Source organism: Aulonocara stuartgranti, assembly GCF_965226115.1.
Source record: "Aulonocara stuartgranti genome assembly, chromosome: 4".
NCBI lineage: Eukaryota > Metazoa > Chordata > Actinopteri > Cichliformes > Cichlidae > Aulonocara > Aulonocara stuartgranti.
This window is the reverse complement of record NC_138942.1, coordinates 21,813,426-21,837,131: the sequence shown is the minus strand read 5'-3', so window position 1 is coordinate 21,837,131 and position 23,706 is coordinate 21,813,426. Positions and strand designations below refer to the sequence as shown.

General features: G+C 41.1%; 1 protein-coding gene across 1 annotated transcript in view; it reads left to right on the top strand.

Moving 5' to 3' along the window:
- mgat5b (alpha-1,6-mannosylglycoprotein 6-beta-N-acetylglucosaminyltransferase B) overlaps positions 1-23,706 on the top strand; it is a 76,098-nt gene that overhangs the window by 32,170 nt on the left and 20,222 nt on the right. Inside the window, exons 8-10 of the mRNA XM_082529539.1 lie at positions 1,922-2,091; positions 20,531-20,662; positions 23,287-23,420. Coding sequence (XP_082385665.1) covers positions 1,922-2,091; positions 20,531-20,662; positions 23,287-23,420 — 436 coding nt within the window. The remainder of the gene's footprint in view (positions 1-1,921; positions 2,092-20,530; positions 20,663-23,286; positions 23,421-23,706) is intronic.

The window sequence follows — 23,706 nt, the reverse complement described above, 5'->3', positions numbered from 1 at the left end:
CATTCATTACATATTCAGTATTTAAAATGTAACCTCACTGATCCATGCCTAATATCTGGATACATTTACAGTGGGGCAAAAAAGTATTTAGTCAGCCACCGATTGTGCAAGTTCCCCCACTTAAAATGATGACAGAGGTCAGTAATTTGCACCAGAGGTACACTTCAACTGTGAGAGACAGAATGTGAAAAAAAAATCCATGAATTCACATGGTAGGATTTGTAAAGAATTTATTCGTAAATCAGGGTGGAAAATAAGTATTTGGTCACCTCAAACATGGAAGATCTCTGGCTCTCACAGACCTGTAACGTCTTCTGTAAGAAGCTTTTCTGTCCCCCACTCGTTACCTGTATGAATGGCACCAGTTTGAACTCATCATCTGTATAAAAGACACCTGTCCACAGCCTCAAACAGTCAGACTCCAAACTCCGCCATGGCCAAGACCAAAGAGCTTTCGAAGGACACCAGGAAAAGTATTGTAGACCTGCACCAGACTGGGAAGAGTGAATCTACAATAGGCAAGCAGCTTGGTGTGAAAAAATCAACTGTGGGAGCAATCATCAGAAAATGGAAGACATACAAGACCACTGATAATCTCCCTCGATCTGGGGCTCCACGCAAGATCTCATCCCGTGGGGTCAAAATGATCATGAGAACGGTGAGCAAAGATCCCAGAACCACACGGGGGGACCTGGTGAATGACCTGCAGAGAGCTGGGACCAAAGTAACAAAGGTCACCATCAGTAACACACTACAACGGCAGGGAATCAAATCCCGCAGTGCCAGACGTGTTCCGCTGCTGAAGCCAGTGCATGTCCAGGCCCGTCTGAAGTTTGCCAGAGAGCACATGGATGATACAGCAGAGGATTGGGAGAATGTCATGTGGTCAGATGAAACCAAAGTAGAACTTTTTGGTATAAACTCAACTCGTCGTGTTTGGAGGAAGAAGAATACTGAGTTGCATCCCAAGAACACCATACCTACTGTGAAGCATGGGGGTGGAAACATCATGCTATGGGGCTGTTTTTCTGCCAAGGGGACAGGACGACTGATCCGTGTTAAGGACAGAATGAATGGGGCCATGTATCGTGAGATTTTGAGCCAAAACCTCCTTCCATCAGTGAGAACTTTGAAGATGAAACGAGGCTGGGTCTTCCAACATGACAATGATCCAAAACACACCGCCCGGGCAACAAAGGAGTGGCTCCGTAAGAAGCATTTGAAAGTCCTGGAGTGGCCTAGCCAGTCTCCAGACCTCAACCCCATAGAAAATCTGTGGCGGGAGTTGAAAGTCCGTGTTGCTCGGCGACAGCCCCAAAACATCACTGCTCTCGAGAAGATCTGCATGGAGGAATGGGCCAAAATACCAGCTACTGTGTGTGCAAACCTGGTAAAGACCTATAGTAAACGTTTGACCTCTGTTATTGCCAACAAAGGTTATGTTACAAAGTATTGAGTTGTATTTTTGTTATTGACCAAATACTTATTTTCCACCCTGATTTACGAATAAATTCTTTACAAATCCTACCATGTGGATTCATGGATTTTTTTTTCACATTCTGTCTCTCACAGTTGAAGTGTACCTCTGGTGCAAATTACTGACCTCTGTCATCATTTTAGGTGGGGGAACTTGCACAATCGGTGGCTGACTAAATACTTTTTTGCCCCACTGTATATGTGAAATTTTAAAATACCTAGGAAAATTGCTCTCACAATTGCTTTCAGTTATTCCCCATGCAGTGCTGGAGATTGTCTGAATAGCAAAAGTTGAAATTGATGGGGGCAAAAAAAAAATCTCCAGTTCCCTACTGTAACAGAACTGAAACACTGCACGCATTGCATTAAAAAAACATTGTGCTGTGGTGCACTCAACTCCATTCCTCTCTTGCCTTGACTCTTCTCCTCTACCTTCTGCATTCAGATTCTCGTCCACGTGGGTTTTCTGACAGAGGAGTCTGGGGATGTCTTCAGTCCCAAGGTGCTGAAGGGAGGTCCTTTAGGTGAGATGGTGCAATGGGCCGACATTCTCACAGCCCTCCACGTGCTGGGACACAACCTCAAGATCTCGTTTTCTCTCAAGGAGCTGCATGGGTAAGCTAATATAAACCTTGCATTTAACACACAGTTAAGATCTTATGTGAGGGTATCTGTGCGGGAGTCATCTGCTCTTTCGTAAAAGCAACAAAACAAAACAACAAAAAAAGTGAATGAAAATGCTTTGTTGTTCATTCTAGATGCTCTGTGAGCCATCGGCAGCCCGATCCCAGTGCTGTTGCCTACACACTGTTTTCGATCACCTTTGGCCACACACAGATAAGCTATCTCCTCCTGCTGCAGAGTATGGAGAGTTCAGAAAGCAGAAAGCAGACATGTCCAGTCCTGCCTGCTTGAACATTTACTCAGTGGCGTGGTGTTTTGGAGCTGCCCGGGCTTCACAGTGGCTGCTCAGGAAAATGACTGAACAAGTCTGGATTTGCTATTACTTCTTCTTCTTCTTCTTCTTTTTTTGGTGTGTGTTAACAGTGCTGTGGCTTGATGCCAGAGCAGACAGCCTGATGATGATATGCACTGGTTATCGAGCCATTGTTGTATGGAAGAGGCAACAGCACTGATGAGTTAGTGCAGCCCTTTCATCATAAATTTCAGGCTGTGAAGAAAAGCCACTTTGAAAATACTAGGGAGATCAGTGAGGTGGGAAAGCCGCTGTGGGAATGCGTCTGTTTTCCATGCCATTATTTACCCCACTAATTGGTGTCATGGCAGCTTGAATCACCGCAGTCTCGTCTCCATTGGGAACAGCATCAGAAATGTTTTGAAAATTGCATGAGTCCTGCAAGAGACTCACAAAGAGACATTAGCAAGGGTTATGGACGATTCTTTCAAGCAGCTCATATTTTGTGCGTCCAGTGTGTGCTTATATTTGAGTTTCTTTCTTCTTCTTTTTTTAACTTACCATTTCAGTAATCAGCAAATGAAATGGTCAGTCATTGAGAAAAGATAATGGAGAACTGAAATTAGCGCTTCTTGGACGCAACTCCCCAAAATATGGCAATTTTTAGATCTCCCTCTCCATTTCCACAGCCTTTAAAATTTGGCCATGACAGACGCCGAACATCCATCAATCCCTTTCTGTGACGATTAATGAACAGAAAAGGAGAACATTTCTCTCCATCCCGTACTTTTACTCTCCCACACGCTATTAAATTGACAGATCGTTATGTGGGTTGCGCTCCCACAGATTCCCTCAGGCATGGATCTATTTACATTTCCTACTCTCCTCTTTTCCACCCAAAGAGCTTAATATCACTGCATGGCCTGCTGTGGTGCTTATGTGGACAGGCCTGTTGCATATGTTCAGCACTCTCTCTGATAGGCTTATTAGCCATATTGGGAATTCAGTTACAGTGGGAAGCCCGCTTTTGGTTTGTATCACACAGCTGATTAGCAACATCCGTGCTCTCTGGTGGCTTCATTGTGTGGCGACTTTGGCTGGCATCTTCCATTTACTGGCCTGCTCAGACAAATCAATTATCCTCCCATGGTACATTTTTAGGCAGACGCTTGTTTACTTTCCCTGCAGGTACTCCATTGTGGTCTTTTTCTTTTGTGCTGAAAGATGCACTGATCACTCCTTCTTAAGAGTAGATGCTGAATTAATAAATATATATAAACTGTAATTATTCTATTGTAACTGTAATTATTTTTATCTGTTGTTTTTTATTATTGACTACCTGGAAATTATAACTTTGAAAACCTGCTTCTGTCTCTTAATGTTTATCCAAGAAGATGGGGGAACAACAGATGGCACAGGCATTCATAATTATCATCTAGACTTTGTTAGGTGGCAGGGGTGCGTATCATCCTAATGATATTTTTACCTAGGTCTCTTGGCAGTACAAGAAAGCCTTTTCCAGTGTGGCACCATCAGCACTTCCTGTTAGTGTGACTGAAACATCTCAAATATCAGATGGTTTGTGTGAACTTTTGTGCCTATCCTTTCACAGCTTTGACAGTCACACTTTTCATGTGTAGTTTTGAGTCAACGTTAGCAGGTTGCTTTTAGTGCTAATTGGTAAATTTTCAAAGCAATTTTGTCACCATCAGAATGTTAGCATGCTAATGTTAGCATTTAGCTAACATTAGCTAATGTTAACTGGTGATACTTTAGCTAATGTTAGCTACAGTATCACCAGCTAACATTAGCCCTTTAACCAATTTAGAAACATCTGTTAGTCTAGCATGCTAGTCTTTCGAAGGAAGTTGGAGTAGCCACAGAGTACACAAACACACATGTATACAAAGACATAAGAGAAAGTTTGGCAGTATAAGGAGTCAGTTTTAAGATAAGATCTAAAGCAGTGGTCCCCAACCGCGGGCCTCGGACCGGTACTGGTCCGTGATTCATTTGGTACTGGGCCGCGAGAGTTGAGTGTGAAATGTATGGTTTTCAGGGTTTTTATTGGTTTTCAGTTATTTTGTTATCGTTTTTATCGTTAACTTGGTTTTCCTGGGTCTTTTCAGGTGTGTTATGAATAAATCTTCTTTTTTTCGGTACCGGTACTAGTTTTATTTTGTTGTGTTTATCCGCGACACCTTAAAGGCCGGTCCGTGAAAATATTGTCGGGCATAAACCGGTCCGTGGCGCAAAAAAAGGTTGGAGACCACTGACCTAAAGCACCTTGGGTAAACTTAAATATGCTACAGGCTACAAATAAAAGGTCCTGTTTTTCTCAGTGGGCATGTTTGAGGTATGTATTTTTTTATTTCCAAAAAATAATTTAGCATGCCTAAGTGAGCTCAACAGTATCAGTCTGATACCGATAGCAACACTGGTATCAATACTATTGATACTTGGCTCCATACTCCCATTTCTACTACAGACTTCACGGGTCAACCACACAAACACAAATATCTGCTAATTAGGATGCAAAAACTAATAATAATGTCGGCTGTTAGCACAATTAAACACAAAGCAAGCCTTATCAGATGGTGGCATTAAAAATGCTCTAAAAGGCAACATCAAAAAAGGTTATCTCGTCCAGTTCAGCAGAGAGATAGCAGTTTAGTCTGCACCCAAAGCACATTGAGGTAAAAACAGTTCACATGATAGAAATGAAATACATATTGAACTTTACTCATTTCTTTATTGTAAATGCAGAATCACATGCTGGAAGTGGTGAAATATAAAAATGTGGAGATTAATTCAAGACATGAGCCTTGATGCAGGAGGTTGTCTCATGAAAAGATGAGCAAAAGGCATATCCATTTAAAAGGAGACAACTATTACTAAAAGAACAAGAGAAGAAATGCAGTCTCTGTCACTCTTCCTCCCCGGATTTGCTCTAATTGAGGTGGAGGCTGAAGTGGCCTTGACATGATTTCTGTCTGTAACATCGGCGCTTGTCATGCACAGAGGGGAGGGCCCTACAGTAGCTTGGAAAGGCGCAAAGACAGCTGTCTCTTCTGCTTGGGGATCTCCCCTCATCTCCTCCCAGAGCGACACAGGTAATTAGCCTGCAACAGAGCATGGTGTCTAGGCACCTGAGGAGCTAGGAAACACAGGAGGGAAAGGGGGGGGAAAAAAACAGGGGAAACAACTACACACTCAGGTATAGAAATTTCTGTCAGCAGAGTGGAGAGGTAATGTAAGCAGACAAAGCAGTGTTGTCATCCAGAGATAATCTGAAGAAAACCAATATTTCAGTGTGCTTTTTCAAAGAGACTCCCTGTCCTCCACCCACAGGATATACACCTCAGCTACAGCTACTGCCACACATCTCCTGTGACGATTCCCGACACACTCTCTGTCCATCTCTTTCTGAAACAGTGTTGTTTGTTTGTTTTCTCAGGCTCCCCTGCTTATGCCAAGCATAGCCATTTCTAGATCAATTATGTCTAATCTGGATCTGTAGTGCACTTGACAGAGCCCATTAACACAACCGCCAGGTAATTTCACCCTGTTCCTGGCTGCAAACATGAAGACGTGTCTGAATTGTGTGATTGCTAACCCTTTGAAATTATTTAACAAATGTCAAATTCAGGGTCAAATGTGTCTGTAATCCAGCAGCCTACCCCGAAAACGCGAATTAATGGCAGACGTGAGCGGGCATTCAGAAGTGTAAAATAAGAAAGTTGAAATCAAAGCGTTTTCGTCTCCGAAGCTCCGGCAAAGACCCCCTCCTCCTGTTACACTGCAGTCTCAGGTTGTGCCTCTCCATAAGTGCTGATGCACTCTCACCCAGCAGCTTTCTGATTGATGTTTCTATGGTTTAGGATCAAAGGCAATACAGCAGTATTGTTAAAAATAGCCCGAGTAGACATCAGTGAGATAGCATCATAATGATTTGTCTTCGGTACAGGAAGGGAAATTAAAATAGCTCTTTTTCCCCCCCTCAATGTCTGGCAACCATAGTGAGATATTTCTTCATTTAGATTATGACAGAACCTTCAGGTTTTTAAGGTTCCCGTTTTGGTTTTGGGGGGTTTTCATGCATTTCTGCTTACAAAAGCTATGGCTGAAGTTTGTCCCAAACTCTTTGGGGCTTAAAGGTGAACTGCTTATAATTTGGCCTAGTCATTTCACACGGCACATTTTTGGTCATAACTAAATGTATATGATATTTGAACTTATATCTTATGCAGCGATTGTCAAACATAAGGCCCGTGGGTCAGAATCGGCCTGCCAAAGACTCCAATCTGGCCCACTGGAAATTGTGAAGGATGGCATCGATTTGTGACTTCTAAATGTATTTTCATAAGTGTTACAGCTTGTCCTCCTGATAAAGTCCCACATGACCATTCATACTGCACTAAAGTAACTAAGTGATAGATAAACATTGAAATGTTTTTTTTCTCTTTTTTAATAGTTTGTCCACAATAAAAATAAGAACATTTTCTATGAATTAACAAAAACCTCCAGCTACCAGAACTTTTTCTGTAATTTTATTAATCTACTTCAGGGATATTTCCTCAATGTAGTAAAGCAGCATTTCTCTATTAGGTAGAAAAAACTCGGACGTACTGTTAAAATTGCACCTCAGTGTAAAATGAATTTGACAACCCTGATCTAATGCGATGAAATGAATAACTGATGGCAACTGATGCGGACAAGGTTAAAAATCAGTGCAACCTGCGGAGAAACAGAGGCTTAGAAACCCGAGCTGTTAATTCTCGTTACATATTTTCACTGAATTTTTTAAAGGCCAAACCAGATTTGAACAGATTTTCCCACAGATTTTTATGTCCCTAGACATCCATGGCTGTTATAATTTTTGCAGCACGAGGACACTTTCAAGAAGAATACGTTCGCTTGTGATTTTGACAGCTCAAAGTACACCAAGAATAAAAAGTGTGGGTTTAAAATAAATAAATAAATAAATAAAATTAAAAATGGGGAGAAACCACAAGTGAGCTGCAGGATTTGGACTCAGCTGTTTTTTATTATTGATATTTTCCCCAGAAAAAAAAAACAACAGATGTTTAACAGTTTTATTTTTGCAGACTATGAGAGAAAGTCATATTTATACATTCACACAGCTGTTCAACATGAATATGAGGAAAGTGTTTATTATGTGCCGTGACAGCCGCCATATTTTCATTAGCCGTTTGAACATGAAGTTTGACTCAGACAGTGCACATCAAAGTGGCACATCAGCTGTTTATGATCATAACAGAAACAACATCTGAGTATTTGTCTCCTCCTCCTGCCTCAAGTGGTTGATTAGCATGCCAGACCCCATTCCCCTCTGCCAGGCCAGCTTTACAGAGAGAGTGGCCCATGTCATTCCCCTCACACTGTGAGCCCTCTTCCCAGCTGCCCTGCAGCCCTTGGCAACCTCCTCGCTCGCAGGCTCGGCTCCTCATATGTGTCTGAAAATCTGCCTCAGCCAATTCCCCTCCCTGCTGGACATATGCACCCTTTAAGAAGTAGCACAATGTGACCGTGAAGTCTCTTTCCCTCGTTTGTTTCTCTGGCTCTCTTCCTTTCCCCAAACTGTTGATTTGTTATGGTGCCAGTGGCCAGCTGTGCAACAGAGAAATTGTGCCCAGTGGTGGTTGTCAAGAGGAGTAAATTTATGCAAGTCTTGCACCTTTGTTCTTCACTTTGCAGTGTTCCTTTTATGCCGTCCTTATCTCACAGCTTATTCGTGCTCTATGAAAGCTGAGTGGCCCATTAAAACCCAAATCTTCTTTGCAGTGCAGCTCAAATGCATTGTGCGTGTGCAAAACAATGTATGCAGAGATTATTTTATCTTATTTTTAAATGATATTATCCTTCTTATAATTATAAGTTGTCCAGATGTGATCTACATCTTTGTGCATATTCCTTCATTATGAAGAATGTGGCATGCAATTTTCTATAACTGCAACTGCATTTGAAGAATACTTCTATATTAGGAAGGCGTCACTGAGCATGCTCATGGATGTACCGCCTGCTTATGAGGTGGAAACAAAATTGTGTTAAACAAAATCTTGTTTTATGTTGTGTATGTTTGATAGTGGAGCTGTATATGATAGACTGCGGCTGCACAGACAGCACTTAGGGGGAATTCATCGGTGGCTTCGGTCTTTTCATGGGATTTGCTGCTAATCATGAAAAAAGATAAAACTAATGCCAGCCTTATCCTCTAATCTTGTGTGTGAGGGAGATGGAGAGAGTTGTTTGTGTACTAATGCGCGTACTGTATGCGAGTTACAGTATGTTTGCACTCTCATTTCCGCACTCCTAGGCCGTTAATGCACTTAAATCCCTCTACTCTTCTCTTAAAGTTTCCCTGGATTTGCATATATCCAATTAAACCTCTGAACAGCAGCGGCATTAGTGGATGTATGAGGAGCAGACTCGCATACAGCTCTGCACTCAGTCACTGTAATACATCTGCTCTCACATTTATGCATGTCAGCATTACACTATGAGAGCCCATACAGGCCGCAATTCATACTGAAACTCCTGCAGTGAAATCTAAGAGACGTACTCATGCAAAGTACCAGTGAGTGAAACCACACGAAGCAGCGTGCAAATCTGTGGCTCAGTATGTGTGTATGTAGTGGCTATTATATAGAGTAAAAATTAATGTCACGGTTTTAAGTCATGCTAGGAGCACGGTCCTGTGACAGCAGTGTTGTTTAATTGACTAGTTGCTCACCACGTTTACCTCAGAGTGAAATATTTTGATTGTTGGCCTTTTTCGTGGAATTTGATACTCATTTTCATGCTCTAGCGCATGTTCACTATTCACTAGATAAAAGATGGAAAATGGTAAATGGCCTGTATTTATATAGCGCTTTACTAGTCCCTAAGGACCCCAAAGCACTTTACACATCCAGTCATCCACCCATTCACACACCCATTCACACACTGGTGATGACAAGCTACATTGTAGCCACAGCCACCCTGGGGCGCACTGACAGAGGCGAGGCTGCCGGACACTGGCACCACTGGGCCCTCTGACCACCACCAGTAGGCAACGGGTGAAGTGTCTTGCCCAAGAACACAACGACCGAGACTGTCTGAGCCGGGACTCGAACCAGCAACCTTCCAATTACAAGGCGAACTCCCAACTCTTGAGCCACAATCGATGGAGTGAGCCACCGTTTCAGGCGAGCCTCAAGCTGTTGTGTTTTGTATTTTGGCTGTCACCATGTTGAAACCAGGCGTGACGCTAAATCTAACTGAGACCTTTAAAGAATCTGTACACGCACACAGTTGAAACTGTATACCCATTTTTACCATGATGTAGTCGGATTTTTGATACTAAAGGGGATTATAATGTACAAAATGAGGTGGAAACTAGGATCTAAGTCCATAAACTCATCAGAAAAGCTTTTTCTAAGGTCATAGATCAAAGGAGCCAAGAGCTTGTACTCCATATAATTGAACTATTGTTCGCAACCTGCTGGCCGTCAGAAAGAATGCAGGTACAAGACGCTCCAGCGCTGGCTTCCCTTTTCAGACTCAGAAGCTTATGTACAGTTTTAACGTACAGTCAAATAGCTCTGATAGCATGACTGTAAATTTTTAGTTATTTTTGGTTATGATAGTTTACGCCATTAATGTGCACTGTAGAAATATTTAGTAGAAATCTCAGTTTTACCTCTTAACAGTGCTGATCTTAGAACAGCTATTAAGTTTTGAGTTGCAGTGCAGATTTTTCTTAATAATTATTTGAGTCTTCAGATTAAAAATAAATAAATTTTAGAAACACAATACAGTAGAAATACAATATTAAAAAAATATACACTTCATGACCACATAGATTCAAATAAGAATGATACAAAATTCAGTGTTATGGAGAAATGTTGAGGAAAACGTCCCATACATTTATATGGAGTTTGTTCGTTTTACAGTATTCTAATCTACTTAATGTCTTAAGTCTAACAAATAGTGTAGATTCACAGCTCAGGAAGTGACTCGTTTAACTTCAGTTAAGTTCCCTTGTGTTTACCTCCAAAAGTTTAATCTGTTCATCTGGACGTATCGTTTTTTTGTGGGAGAAACGTTTCGTCACTCATCCAAGTGACTTCTTCAGTCTCCCAGAATGCATCAGAATGCATCAAGACGTTCCTTTGTGTTTAGTTCCACTACAGTCTGTAAAGGTCCACTTTTGGGAATGTTGACATCAGTCGAGGCTTTTGATCACACCTTGAAATGTTCCTTAAATAAACAGTCACATCTGCTTCTAATTATGATGATATACAAAGTCTGAAATGCTCTACTTTTTATTTTGATTACACCTAACGCTATAATAATGGTCCACTCTTGCTAAAGCAAGAATGTACTGTATGTATGTGTACGGAGATGCCTCAGGAAGAAACTGAGGTCATTAGTTTCTCATATACATATGATCTTATACATACAGCCCCATAGAAATGCATTAATGTTTAGATTTATGGCACCAGAGAAAAATGCAGAGAAACATTTGGTTTTTTTTTCTTTCTTCTCTTTTCTTTTTCTTTTTTTTTTTTTTTAATTACTTGAATTTCCATCTAAGCCACACTGAAGGTCAGACATGAACTAACAGATTGTGTTCATGTCTTTACTGAACACACTATGACTCATAGTGCAGGGAAAAATTTCCATTCATTTCAGTTTATTTATATAGCGCCAAATGACGAGAACAACAGTTGTCTCAAGGAACTTTATATTGTTATGTAAAGCAATGATGCAGAGAAATGAGGAGAAATCCATGCAGTAGAACCTCACTACACTCGAACATTTCCTGTAGCCGTTTAAGAAACATGAAGATGAATTTTGGTTCATTCCTTGTCCAAAAGTCCAAGCAATCACTTTTAAAAAAGGGTCAACATGGTCAGATACCTGCACTGGTAGGAAGTGATGAAATGAAGTCTGACACCGAATAGACACGCAGCTCAAAGAAACCAGCATCGCAGGCAGACGAGTTGCTACGGATCTTCATGAGTGAACCTGTGAACAAGCTTTATGTTGTTATTGTCATTGTGTGTTAGTCATGTTTACAGACATCATCCTCAGCTCTCTCTTGGTTTTCATGAATCTGTGAAATGCCTCACAATCTATTTAGTATCTGAAAAGTTTACTTTATTGTACATTTGTTGCCTGATTATGGTTTTGGTGGATTCTATCCACCGGGCTGCATACTTCAATTGAAGGAGTATAGAGTGAAAACACAGCTTTAGTGAAACAGCCTTTTGTTTGTGTAAGCACCGACTTGCTTGGGTGTGTATCATCGACTGATGAAACTGCAGTTTAAGTATCGCTGGCTGACCCTCTCCTGCTCATTATTCCCGTCCACTGTTGAGGAACCAGCTGCCACGCTGGTTTCCACAAGGCTGCCGTGCTGACTAAATATGTTCTCTGTCCAAAGAAAGATCGATGGCTCTTGTTATGCAGGTATTTGTGTGTATGTGTATGCTGCGTTGTGCGTTATTTGCTTCTGAGCCAGGTAGTAAAAGAATGGTGAAATGTAAGGTCATGGATTTGACTCCAACTGCTAACAATTTTATTTTTCTCAAAGAAATGCTTAAAACTTGTTTCACCAGACCGGTCAGCCTTTTATTGGTACTTCAGTGGGTTTTCTTTTAGTGCCATTTTAATCACACATGATCTTTAGAAATAGATTTTCATTGCTTTTGTTCACTTTGATGACAGGCATCATGTAGGAAGAAAGAGCTTTGAGATGCTTATTATTGTTCAAATCTTAAAGATTGCATTTTGTGTGTTTGCCATTGACCTTAGGTGGGCTTTCAATTAAAGGATTTATATTCATTGGTCTTCACATACACATGCATTTCACTACTTCTGAGAAAATGTTTTGTGTTTAGTGCCGTCATATTGAGTTGTACAGAAGTAATTTATTGACTGACTGACAGGGGCGACTGCTTGCTCTGGTGTTTCTGATTTTCTTTTGATGGCACATAAAAGGCTAGTGCGTTTCTAACCTGCATCTATGTTCTTTTCATCTGTTGAGATTGCATTTGGAGCCAGAAGGCGCATACCAGTATGAAGACCAGAGAAATGATTGTGCCAGGAAAGAGTTCATCTTGGCGAACCACAGCAAAGGGAATCATGTATAAAACATAAACTGTCCTGCATCAACAACAGTTCTCTGGAAGTGATGATTATGCTGGAGCTTATCCCAGCTGCCATAGGGCGGTCAGACAGACAACCATTCACACCTCTGGGCCATTTTAGAATGACCTGTTAACTTAACCCCACTAACTGCATGTCTTTGGGAGTCTGAGTACCCGGAGAGAACCCACACAGACACGGGGAGAACATACATGAATGAATATTTTACTTACTTACTGAAAGGGAGACAGGCGCCCCCTTTAACAACGATCCTCAAAGGATGACTAAATGTCACCATTGCATCACAGAGCTATTTAACCAAATAATGACTTAATTTTCTTTTAACATTTATCTGTTGCAAAATAGCTAAAGGAGCTAGTTGAGGTTGTTTGCGCTTCTGATTAGGATGCCTCCTCCACTACCAGGTCACTCCCATGAGCTTCCACCTCCAGCTTGGCCTCCTGTCTTCCTGTTAGTGCCACCGTCTCCAAATCATACATAATAGCAGGTCTCAGTATTCTCTTGTAAACCTTCTTGCTGCTGCCCACCCTCTACCCTGTTGACCCCCAGATATTTAAACTTATCCACCTTCACTACACCTACTCCTTGCACCTTCACCTTCATCACCACCTGCCTCCTTGTCCTTTACACAGACGTGTTCTGTCTTGCTTCTACTGACTTACATTGGATTCAGATCAATTAGATCTAAGTGCAGATCCCATTTCTGTTACATTTGAAACACTAAACCTTTTAACAGTCTTTATGATGGAAGGTCCTTTTTTATCTTGATAAAAATCAGGATAAACCAGAGGTACTTAACTTTTTCTTTTTTACACTTATAGATCATGACTGAACGAACTTAAAATACAATCTAAGAACTACATAAAAAAACTAAGTGCTTTTTGATTTGCTTTACACATAAGTTTAAGATTGCTGTAACATTAAGAAGTATGCTACAACTTACACACACCGAATTAACCCTAAATATCACTTGAACTTTGGAATAAAGCAACAAAAACACTGTGGGGTCTGCCGGACATTCCCTTCTTTGTTTGATGCAGTCACCTACCAAAGGTGCAGTCACTCAGGCCCCATTGTGAAATCCGAATAGTTAAAGGATTTAGCTAATCAATCTCACAGTGCAATTTCCTCCATCCTGGCTACAGCCCAATGGGGTTTCAAGGCAGCCTGTATAGGTCAAGGTCATGGACCTATGGGACGTGTTCAGGAAGTAGCAGCACACAGCGCAGCCTGTAATGAATATCATGGGCGTCAGAGTAAACACAACACCACCAGTCGCAGCTTAAATCACACTCTTTCTAGAATATTTTGCACTCTTGGTGTCTGAATGCAGAGCTGTTTGCTTTGCACTATGTGGAAAATAACTGGAGTTTAGACTGTGTGAATGAATACACAATGACAGCCTCGGAGAAAAAAAAGAATGGAGACAATTACTGGTGACTGGGTAATTGATATTTGCATACAAACACACACTAACAACATTATTATCATTATTATGTCTAAGCTATTAGATATTAGTTGAGATACACTGTAGGCATAGATGTTCCTAACAGTGAATAATGTGGCCATTCAGAGGTGGAAAAAGACAGAACAACGGCTGCATGTCAGACCTGGGAAAGAACATTAATCCTGCAAGAGTTTAAAACACACCACACACATTTCCATTTATTTTCCTTAATCACCGATCAGCCCTCCTGTCAAGTGGTCAGAGTCAGGTTCTGAGAAAATAGTCAGTCAGTGAGATCTTAAGCACAATACGTCTTTCTAAGCCACAGGCTGTGAAGACAGAAGTGAACCAAAGTGAATCTGAAACATGTCAATTAAACATGAAGCAATATTCCCACAGAGGTCTGGTGTACTCTAGGTTCCTTTTCCCCACACACTGTCAATATCTCAAAAGAGGTGAAATTATGAGAAGTGAAGTCCTGTCCTCCACTTTTTAAACAAGATGTCCCACTTTGGTCTCTGTATGTATGTGGCCACCTGTGAGTTCAAGAGTCTTGTATCAAAAGCAAAGAGCCAGAGGAGAAAGAAAACCCCAAAGCGCAAATCTATTTATTGAGACAAATTCAGAGCAGAAAGGGAAATATTTGGTTAGCTCGGCGGTAAACGGTCAGCAGTGCTGGGGCAGTTCGCAGTTGAAGTCGGGGGGGGAAACAGCCGGCTCTTTGTTTGTGGACAGAATGGTGCACTCCGTGGGGTCACTGCAGGAGGCCCAACATCACAGACACAAGGACATACAAACGATTGCCTACACATACATTCACACAGACACACACAGACACATATGCACAAACCATAACATTTCTCTGCTTCTATGAATGTTTTATTAACCATGTGAATGGGTCACAGAGGTATACCCTGTAGCATAACTACAGTCTCCATAGTCACACACATACATTACACACTCATGCTGACTCTCACTCTCATTTACATGTACTAAGCAAAGTAGATGACATTCCTCGCCTTTCGTAGCTCCCCAAGATGTGCCTTCTTCTGCCACTAGACTTCTTCACCTCATTGGAAGAAGGTTTTGTTTGCAGTGACCAAAATACAGTATATTTCCGGAAATAATCACAACCCTGGATAATCTGTAAATGTTTCTGTATGTATTAATGCATCTATAAGGCTGGCCAATAAAGCTGATACTAATAATTCATTCATATATTAATTCCAGTAAGCTATGCAATTGCAAATGTATAAAAGTTGGCACTGATTAGTCTAAATTCAGTACACAACTAGACGCTAAATATAGTTACAGTGGGGCAAAAAAGTATTTAGTCAGCCACCGATTGTGCAAGTTCCCCCACTTAAAATGATGACAGAGGTCAGTAATTTGCACCAGAGGTACACTTCAACTGTGAGAGACAGAATGTGAAAAAAAAATCCATGAATTCACATGGTAGGATTTGTAAAGAATTTATTCGTAAATTAGGGTGGAAAATAAGTATTTGGTCACCTCAAACAAGGAAAATCTCTGGCTATCACAGACCTGTAACGTCTTCTGTAAGAAGCTTTTCTGTCCCCCACTCGTTACCTGTATGAATGGCACCTGTTTGAACTCATCATCTGTATAAAAGACACCTGTCCACAGCCTCAAACAGTCAGACTCCAAACTCCGGTATGGCCAAGACCAAAGAGCTTTCGAAGGACACCAGGAAAAGTATTGTAGACCTGCACCAGACTGGGAAGAGTGAATCTACAATAGGCAAGCAGCTTGGTGTGAAAAAATCAACTGTGGGAGCAATCATCAGAAAATGGAAGACATACAAGACCACTGATAATCTCCCTCGATCTGGGGCTCCACGCAAGATCTCATCCCGTGGGGTCAAAATGATCATGAGAACGGTGAGCAAAGATCCCAGAACCACACGGGGGGACCTGGTGAATGACCTGCAGAGAGCTGGGACCAAAGTAACAAAGGTCACCATCAGTAACACACTACAACGGCAGGGAATCAAATCCCGCAGTGCCAGACGTGTTCCGCTGCTGAAGCCAGTGCATGTCCAGGCCCGTCTGAAGTTTGCCAGAGAGCACATGGATGATACAGCAGAGGATTGGGAGAATGTCATGTGGTCAGATGAAACCAAAGTAGAACTTTTTGGTATAAACTCAACTCGTCGTGTTTGGAGGAAGAAGAATACTGAGTTGCATCCCAAGAACACCATACCTACTGTGAAGCATGGGGGTGGAAACATCATGCTATGGGGCTGTTTTTCTGCCAAGGGGACAGGACGACTGATCTGTGTTAAGGACAGAATGAATGGGGCCATGTATCGTGAGATTTTGAGCCAAAACCTCCTTCCATCAGTGAGAACTTTGAAGATGAAACGAGGCTGGGTCTTCCAACATGACAATGATCCAAAACACACCGCCCGGGCAACAAAGGAGTGGCTCCGTAAGATGCATTTGAAAGTCCTGGAGTGGCCTAGCCAGTCTCCAGACCTCAACCCCATAGAAAATCTGTGGCGGGAGTTGAAAGTCCGTGTTGCTCGGCGACAGCCCCAAAACATCACTGCTCTCGAGAAGATCTGCATGGAGGAATGGGCCAAAATACCAGCTACTGTGTGTGCAAACCTGGTAAAGACCTATAGTAAACGTTTGACCTCTGTTATTGCCAACAAAGGTTATGTTACAAAGTATTGAGTTGTATTTTTGTTATTGACCAAATACTTATTTTCCACCCTGATTTACAAATAAATTCTTTACAAATCCTACCATGTGGATTCATGGATTTTTCTTTCACATTCTGTCTCTCACAGTTGAAGTGTACCTCTGGTGCAAATTACTGACCTCTGTCATCATTTTAAGTGGGGGAACTTGCACAATCGGTGGCTGACTAAATACTTTTTTGCCCCACTGTATATGCCCCATTACAACCCTTGCTTTCCTTGCAGGGGCAGTTTGAGAGTTTGGGGTTTTGCCTGGGCTTAATTGCTGATTGTCTACACCTGATGAGAGGCGGATAAAAGCCAAAGATCAGCTTGGAGGGGAGGCGCCTCTTCACGCCAGATCTCGCCACGCTCTCTTGGCTGTCATTTTTAGATGAGATCATTAAGTAATTTAAAATATAACCAATGTTTTTACAAAGTCTGGTGTTTGTCTCCACTTTACATTGTGGCTTTTGAGCCGGCTTGAAACATAAATGGGGGCTCGTCCGGGATATTTTGGACTCTTTTAGCAAGCCTAAACATCAGAGGATTTTTTTTTTTTGTTTGGTTCTTTTTTGGTTTTTCTTCTTTTGTTTTTTTTGTTAAGGTATTTACTGTGACTGAGCAAACTCTCTTTAGTGCGTTTTAGCTGGGTTGTTGTGCTGCCCTTCCATCGAAGCACATTGTTATTTTGCTTTGCTGTAATTTGTTACAGTTTAGTGTGTTTGGTGGCAGTCCATGGCAGTAAGTGAGTGGCGTTTAGCCACACTTGTTGTGATCACTTTGTGCTCCAGTTGGTCTTTTTTGGTCACAGATGGATGGATGGATAACAAGGTTAGCATGGTGGACATTTCATATTTGATGATTTAATGTCAATGGCTTCTGTAGTAGTGCAATGTATAAGGCACAACAGCAGAGCAACTCCTCAGGTGACTGAGAATGTCAGTGAAGGACATACACTATATTGTCAAAACAGATTGAATTAAAGAAAGAAAAAAAAAAGACTCGTTTGTTTCCTTTATTGAAGTTTGTGGCTGTAGTAACTTGTCATTTCATCCCTTTAGACTGAATCATTAATAAATTAATGTCAAGATATAACAAAATAATGAATTATGATCAGTTCATCCTTAAGTCAAAGAGAACATTTGGTCCAAGTGTGAAGAAATTCACCAGAGGTTCATGGGATATTGTGTTCATTAGAATAGGAGATATGGGCTAACATACAACCTGAAAATATAATAACACAGGCACGAAATTTAAAAGAAAAAAAAAACTTATATGGATAGATACTGAAGCGTTTAAACAAAATTGTTGAATATATTTCTGAAATGTTTTCTTTAAAACATTCAAATGGAGAATATCAATACCATGTCAAGCCTAAAAACATGCAACACACAAATATTAGCCATAAACTAACCATTCTTTATTAATTTTAGTGTAAGACATGACATTTAACCCGCCCATCAAAAATATATAAACATCACTTTGTGGGTTTTTTTGAGAAACCAAAACATCAGTACTAGAGGATGACTAGCATATAGTTGATCCCTAACAAATTCCCCATGCTGATGCACAAACATCCATTAGACCCCCAGTGTTATTCTCTGGAACCAGAAACTCTCACCCAACATGCAAAGGTGCTAAACTAGGAGCACTTCCAGATACACCATCAGTCCATGCACCACACACAGACTCAGACACACACAAGCATGTTAATTCCTCACACTCTTCCATTCCCCCACAGAGAGTAGAGCACAAGTTCTGTTTGGTTTGGACGGCCCTACGAGTGGACCTCCATGTTGAACAAACTATAACACACCGTGGCCCTGTAACACAGCCTGAGTGGGGCTTCACAGTTCAGTGCTGCTGCAGAGATCAGTAGACAGTAACAACTTTCGCTCCAGACCTGGATTATAAAACTAGTCTAGTCTAGTAGCTTTGAATCAGTGCATCTACGAATTTTTTTACAAAAGTTTTGACAAAAATCCAGATTATACATAAAGTATTTGGCAGAAAAAGAAAAGAAAAAAAAAAAAGTAAAAAAAAAAGGGATGCCTCCTAAAGGCTTTCAAAGATTTTTTTTTTTTTTTTTTTTTTTGGCATGTCCCACTGGGAGGATGCCCCAGAGCGATCCCAGGACACACTGTCTGGGGAACAACTTGGTGATTGGATGGATGACTGAAAGAGGTGGCAAGGGTGAGAGAAATCTGTGATTCTGTGCTTCTTCCCCGCAATCTGAATAGATGGATTAGTGCTGCAGGACTGAGCATTAAAATGTCCGTGTATAAAATAGACAAGTTTTTGTCTCATTATGCTTTGTTCTCAAATATATCTGTCAAAAGTAATCAAGAAAAATCTGCTCTCACTGGACTGTAACAAATATAAAGCTGAACAGGATTATTGATGAATTCAAGAGACAAATGTGTCAAAACTTGATCTGATTACATTTGTAAGGTGAATGGTTAGTTTTATTCTATTGTACCATTTCATTTTAAAAGATATATATTTAGATTTGTGTGTGTGTGTGTGTGTGTGTGTGTGTGTGTGTGTGTGTGTGTGTGTGTGTGTGTGTGTGTTTGTGTCTAGTCTGGGATGAATATAGAATGCATACCCGAGTATCTTATACCAGAGTTTATTCTCTCAGCAAACTGCCTTCAGATGGTTTCATGTCACATTATCCTGACAGGCAGTGAGATCTCTTTAGTATACAGATGATTTTACAAATCTTCACATCCAATTACACTGTCTTTTTTTTCTTCCGCGCTGTTTTGTACTGTGGCGTCGGTCTTCAGAACTGCCGAAGTTTGACGAAATGGATCTTTCCTTTTGTAATGAAAATAGGCGCGCTTAATTGCTTTTTTTCTCGAACAAAGTGCAACCTTGATCCCAGCTGAAAGCCGGGTGCTCTGAAGTTAGATAGCACTTTGTGATAGCAGACACCAAATTTACATCTTCTGTCTTTCCTTTTCCAAAAGGCTCTTTTGTAATTGCCATTCTCCGATTTTATTTAAGCCTGATTTTTGTGTTTTATTTATTTATATTCAGGCAGCAGATTTTTCATATCAAGGCTGATCAAGCTGCAGAATAGCAGAATGACAGGCATCTTAATGTGGTGCAGACATTTAAAAATACAGACAGAAGGTGTGCACGTTAAGGCTGAAGGTAAAAGATCTGAAGCCCCTCATCATCATGAGTATGGCAGATTGCACATGCGTAATGCAACCACCCCTTCATAGGTGTCGAATGAATGTGGTGTTTGCTTTGGGTAATATGTGTGCTTTGGTGTGTGAGCTGGAACAAGCCTGCAGACAAACTGGGTGGCTCCCCACTGCGAGACGTTGCTCCCTGGTAGTGCTAAATTCTTTGTTGTATGCTTGAATAGCTGCGCCGTCTCACCGAGAGCGCTGACATGCTTCACGACGTGATTGGGCTCTTTCATTCACTCTCTCTTCCTCTCACTCATGCACACATCTTTGCCATCTTATAAGCTCGAAGTTTCCTCTGCAGGAATATTACTGGAGCTGCAGTGCTTTCTGGGAGCCGGCTTCTTATTATTTTTTGATTAGTTTAGTTAGCAAGGATACTTTAACACAAAGGAGAATTTCAGAGAACTGAAAGGAAAAAAAAATACATCATGGGAAAACATGATGAAAGAAGGCAATATTGGAAAACATCAGAAGAAGAAATGCTGCGGTTAGCTACAGGACAGTGTTGGTGAAATGTCCAAAACTTTGTTATTTGTGCCAACTCTCGTGGGTTTTAATTTGTTTGGCTCAGTGTGATGATGAAAGCCCATCTGACCTGTGTGCAGGTTTTTGGGTGTACCTCCAGGAAGAGGAAGCTGCCCACTGACGGGACCTCTGCCCTTTGACCTCATCTACACAGACTACCATGGTTTGCAGCAAATGAAGCAGCTCATGGGTCTTTCACTGAGGAAGCACAAGTCAGTTCTTTATGCTTTATTTTTCTGTGTCTATCAAAATATTAATTTCTGTTTATTTACCAAGATCTGAGGGCAGGCGGGTGGGGGGGGGTCTCCTGTTGGTTAACAGAAATTTAAACACCGATCAAGGAGCCCCGGGTTCACTCCCTACAGTGGGGGAAATAATTATTTGATCCCCTGCTGAAATTGTAAGTTTGCTCACTTTCAAAGAAATGAACAGTCTCTAATTTTTATGATAGTTTTCATTCAAGGACAGAGACGGGATATCAATGAAAAATCCAGTGAAAGCTAATTACATAAAAGTTATACACCAACACGGGCAAGACCAAAGACCTGTCAGAGGGTGTCAGGGCTGGAATGAGCTACAAGACCATCAGGAAGAAGCTTGGTGAGAAAATGACAACTAGTGCGATTATTTGGAAATGTGGAAAAAACCCAAAATGATCATCAATCACCCTCGGCCGGGTGTACATACATAATCTTGCTTCTTGTGGTGATGATGATCATTTGAAAGGTGGTGGATAAGCCCAAAACTGGAGGAGCTGTTATTGATCCTAAGGCAGTTGGGACCACAGTCACCAACGTTGGTAACAAACTACGCTGTAATGGACTGAAATCTTACATCATGCACATGGTTCCCCTGCTAAAGAAGGCACATCAACAGGCCCACCTTAAGTTTGGGAGTGAATTAAATGACTTAGACTTGGGAGAAAGTGCTGTGGTCAGATGAAACCAAAATCAAGCTCGCTGGCATCAACTTGATCTGCCGTGAAGAGAAATGCAGAGTATGGCTCAAAGAACACCATCCCCACAATCAAACATGGAGGTGGAAACTGGCTTTGGGGCTGTTTTTCTGCTAAGAGTACAGGATAACTTCACTGTATTGAGAGGCCAAAATAAGATGGAAAAGTTTGGATGAGAACCTCCTCCCATCAGCCACAACACAGAAGACAGAACAATGACCCAACAAAGGAGTGTCTAAAGAAGAAGCACATTAAGGTCGTGGAGTGGTCTAGCCAGTCTCCAGACCTTAATCCATTAGAAAATCTGTGGAGGGAGCTAAAGCTTTGAGTTGCCAAGCAACAGCAAAGAAATCTAAGAGATTTAGAGAGCTTCTGTAAAGAGGAGCGGACCAAAATCCCTCCTGAGATGGTTACAAACCTGGTGAGAAACGTTTTTACCACTGTGCTGGCCAACAAGAGTTTCTTCACCAAGTACTAAGTTATGTTATGTTTGGGGATCAAATACTTATTTAAATTACATGCAAATCAATGTATACCTTTTATGTAATGTTCATTTTTTCTGAATTTTTTGATATTCTGCCTTTCTCCATTAAAATCAAACTGCCATGAAATTAGAGACTGTCCATTTCTTTGTCAGTGTCAGTGACAAACGTATAAATTCAGCAGAGCATCAAAGGACAGTAAATGCAGTTGGCAAAGTTTTTGTCCTTGTCTTCCAGCTTTGCAGTGCTGAAGCAGTCATGGTATACAAGTGAATCCTCAATTTTTAAACCAAACAGGCGATAAAAAAAACAGCTTTCAATGCAAATTGCAAATTTCGTCACAAAATTGATTAATGAAAAAGGAAACAAAAACAAAACACTCAAGCTATAGATGACAATCATCTGGGCTTTTTCATCCCATATTTTACTCTGAATGCATAAGAGGACAAGGGTGTTGTATTTATGAAATAAGTGGGTAGCACCCAGACACATTTCACAGCAATGAATGTTGATTCTGCTGCATTTTGAGAATTCTCAAATCAAAAGCCTACGCTGATTCCAGTCAGCATCAGTTCAAGGTCAGCTGATCGACCAATAGTCCTCTCCTGACAAAGTGACAGGCCAATACTTTGATTGCCTCTCCAGCCCTGACACTGATTAGAGATGCAAGCTATTGATAAAACGTCTCCAATTTCATTACATCGAACTGCTTCTTCCACTTCCCAGTGTGAATATTTACACCGAATAAAGTGCTGATGAGTAATTCTCTCCTCTTTAGCTTGTCATTGTTAGCTAAATGTTCTATTTCAGTTTGATCTTAGAGGACAATAATTATTTTGTTTTTCTGTTGATGCAGTCAAAGCGGTGTAATGTTTATCCACTCACTGCTGCTTTGACATTATCAGAGAGAACCTGACACATTTTCTAGTCAAAGCCCTGCACATGGAAAAAAAAAGCCTCGCCCTAAAATTGATTTCTTCAGATTCTGGCCAGGATGGACCAATACCATATCATGATCCGTTACAGCAGCGTGTCCTGTGGTGGCTGTAAAACAAGTCTATTATTTAAGCTCCTATTGTCTCACCTTGAGGCGTGTGTGATCTCTGCTTATTGGGGGTGATGGCTGGGGACGTGGACATCTATCACTACTGACAGCTTTACAAACCAAGACTCTGACACCCAGACTGTGTTAGAGTACTCAGACTAGCTCCCATAACTCAAAATTAGATTTTTTTTCTTCATGTTTCTCTAGACTCAATCTCACTGTATGCACATGTGCTGTTCTGGCAAAGTACAAAAGGCTAAATGTATTGTTTTTCACTCAGCTAGAGGAGACAAATAAATGCGAGAGACAGCTTTGTTCTAATTCAGGCTAATTGTATCTCTTATTTTGTCCCAGATGCCACATAAGAGTGATTGATACCTTCGGTACAGAGCCTGCCTACAACCACGAGGAGTATGCAACTCTGCATGGCTACAGGACGAACTGGGGTTACTGGAACCTTCATGGCCAGCAGTACATGACCATGTTCCGTATGTGGGCTGCTTATTTCTCTACGATTTTTGTTCTCACTGAGATTGAGTCTAAAGTCAACGTCTGCTTGAATTTACAGATGCTTTAAGTTGTTTTGATGCACATATGTGTGTGATATATACACTCATGAACCCTTTATTAGATACACCTGTTCAACTTGTTGTTACTGCAAAATAGTTAATCAACCAATCACATGGCAGTAACTCTACTTGGACTTTTCTTCACAAGCATCTCCAGAGAATAGTCCAAAAAAGAGAAAATATCCAGTAGTCCTCCGGGGCAAAA